Below are 3072 nucleotides of genomic sequence, written 5' to 3' on the forward strand. Positions count from 1 at the left end.
AAACCCAGGTTTAAAGCCTTGCAGGGCAGCCTAAAGCCCACTGCCAACATTTAGACATAATAATAAAAAACAACAAAAAACAAACGGCCAGTTCAGGTGTTTTATAAAATATGTGAATCAGGAAATTGTATAGATACCAAACTGAATAAATGTTGTTTTCTACTTTAAAAAAAAAACACTTTAGATTTTGGATGGAATGGAAAACTTTTTTTATTTTTTTTATTTTAAAATTCAATGTATAACATGGATACATATAAACCTCATTTTATTTCCGTGTTAAATTCTGTTTAAAGTGACAAATTATAATTTAAAAACGTCTCCGAACCTTTACTGGTTGATGATTTTTTTTTATTCGGACCTCAATGATTTTTAATTGGTTACCCCTGCACTACGCCAATACTCCCCAGAAGACATATCAGCTCAAATTACTTGCTGGTCTCTTATAGTTAGTAATTCATAAAGTTGTATGAATTTCATAATTTTGTTAATGTCTTCAAATTAAATGGGTAGATCCCCAAATCAACTTAATAACAAAGAGCAGAGGTCTTCAACGTTTTCCAGGCCAAGGACCCCCAAACTGATGGTGAGATGGAGCAGGGACCCCCTAATTATATTAAACTGTATGAAATTGTTTTATATCAAACTGCTCCTATAGTCACTCTATAGATGGAGTAATGTAACAAAAGTAATTTCTTCCTGGGATTAATAAAGTATTTCTGATTCTGATTCCTGGTTGATGGGACAGGTGTTGTGAATGAAACGGTGCCCAGCTTGAAAGAGCTCCTGTGTGTTGCTGAATGTGAGCATTGATGACTGAAAGACATCTTCTGCCTCCATTTATCTGTTTACTACGGTGTGTTAAATTCATGTTAACGTGGATTTAAAGAAATTTCAATTAGTGGAAAAAATTGCAGGCAGAATATAAAAAAAAAAAAAGTCTAATCAGCCAAAACTTTCGCGACCCCCATGCAGTACCTCTGTGGACCCCTTAGGGGTCGCGGACCCCCTGTTAAAGACCTCTGACAAAGAGGTCTTCAAGAGGGGTACTGCATGGGGGTTGCAAAAGTTTTGGTGGATTTGCTTTTTTTTTATATTCCCTCCTGCAATTTTTTCCACTAATTGAAATGTCCTTAAATCCACATAAACATGAATTCAACACATTGTAGTAAACAGATAAATGGAGGCAGAAGATGTCTCTCAGTCATCAATGCTCACATTCAGCAACACACAGGAGCTCTTTCAAGCTGGGCACCGTTTTATTCAAAACACCTGTCCCATCAATGTGGAATCCGAAACAGAAATACTTTAATAATTTAAATGCACCATCAGTTTGGGGGTCCTTGGCCTAGAAAACATTGAAGACCCCTGATATAACCCATTTGGTAAACGCCTCACTTAGTTGATCTATTTTCCACTAGGTGGCACTGACACTCAAATTGTAATGCAATTCCTCTTGAAATATAGAAAAGCTTTGACATTCAAGGACAGGGTGCATTCATGTATTTATCCATAATGAAGAAAAATAATTATGAATTTAAATGTTTTCAGATGAATGGCCGTTCACTAGAACGGTCTGAAAACGTCTGAATCTCCATTGAGCCTCTTTGTTTTTATTTTAAATACACCCTTATGTTGTTTCCCTGGTTTAGTGTCAACAATATGGCTTTAATCCAGGAAGATATCGTTAAGTCAGACTGTTGCTCTGAGTCACCATCTCCATGTCCTTCCTTTCATCCTCAGATGGTCTGAAAACAGAGAACAATGATGACAGAGTGCTGCAGTGCTGCCTGCAGTACCAGAATATGTATCCAGAGTGTGCTCTCATCTTATGCACGTGAGTCATCCTTTCCTTTGTGCAGCTTCCTACCGCTGCTCTGTTGAGCCTGTCTTCAGCTAAAAACGCACGTGACCGTGCCAGATCGTTCCAGCTTCCCCAACCGTTTTTCCATAGAATAGATGTGATGAGTGAGCAAATCACAGTTCAGCTCAGGACTTTTTTTTTTCCCCCCGCATTTGTTTGTTTGACCCATTTCTACAGTTGTTTGTTTTTCCACATGCAGCCGTTATTTGTTTGCTCAAACTGAACTACCATCTAATTAAAACATCTATTCTTTCCTTTCTAGTAACGATAAAAACCTATCCAGTAAAGCTCTGCTGAGCGGTGTGAAGGCTCTCAGCAAGGCCGAGTTAGAGGCAGAGGTCAGGAGCCTTCGGTCTCCACTTTGGTCTCATTTTCAGCATGTCTCCTCTCCAGCATCGGCCACAATCTGTACACCAATCCAGCTTCCCGCTCAGAACAGCCAAAATGTCTCTGTAGCCTTCAAAGAGAACGGTGAGGCAGAAAAAAAATGTAATGGGAAATAATGACCTGTGAACTTAATGTGTTCACCTCCCGTTTCTATTTGCTGGATTTCTTTCCCTTCTTGTTTTTCTGTGTTTTCTATCTATGATAAACAGCTACATCTAAGAAATACTGACAAATAAATAAAAAAACAGCAGCAGCAACTCTTTTTCCACACAGCAAGAGAAAATAAAGAAGTGTAATTGTGTTTAAATTCTCTAAATGTGTGGACTGTTTCATTTTAATTTTATGCATTTTTTTATTTGTGTTCACATTTGCTGGCTTAGACCCGTCAATAAAAACGGAGGCAGGATGGGAACTTAGCGGGTATGTCTGTGAACTAGAGGATTGTCTGCGGGATGTCCTGTCTGAGGTGTTAGAAAACGAAATGAAGGCGGCTTATGGAGACCTCTGGCTGGAGGTAAAGTTACACCTTGAATAATTCTCCCATAAATGATGCTTTATCTAAATTTTAATGTAGTTTAAATGTAGATTTCTGTTGTTTGTATATTATTATATGTTCCTGATATGCTGCAGATATCAGCCTGTATTGTATTGTATGAATTGGTTTGTTCATAAAGGGAAAATTATTTTAAATTTTCATATGCTCTATTTTGTATAAGTTAGTCGCCTTAAAAGTGTTATTTTGTCCTAGTAAAAAAACTAAACCTACAATCCTTTGATTTCTTTCTAATTTGGGGTGTGTTTTAATATTAATTTATAATTTTTTT

At 37.2% G+C, this 3072-nt stretch overlaps 1 protein-coding gene across 1 annotated transcript in view; it reads left to right on the plus strand.

Moving 5' to 3' along the window:
• The window catches only part of swt1 (SWT1, RNA endoribonuclease homolog), a 36717-nt gene that overhangs the window by 16506 nt on the left and 17139 nt on the right, over window positions 1–3072 (plus strand). Inside the window, exons 10-12 of the mRNA XM_015376643.1 lie at window positions 1707–1834; window positions 2124–2332; window positions 2629–2764. Coding sequence (XP_015232129.1) covers window positions 1707–1834; window positions 2124–2332; window positions 2629–2764 — 473 coding nt within the window. The remainder of the gene's footprint in view (window positions 1–1706; window positions 1835–2123; window positions 2333–2628; window positions 2765–3072) is intronic.

This window comes from Cyprinodon variegatus, unplaced genomic scaffold (genome assembly GCF_000732505.1).
Source record: "Cyprinodon variegatus isolate N-32 unplaced genomic scaffold, C_variegatus-1.0 Scaffold138, whole genome shotgun sequence".
Taxonomy (NCBI): domain Eukaryota; kingdom Metazoa; phylum Chordata; class Actinopteri; order Cyprinodontiformes; family Cyprinodontidae; genus Cyprinodon; species Cyprinodon variegatus.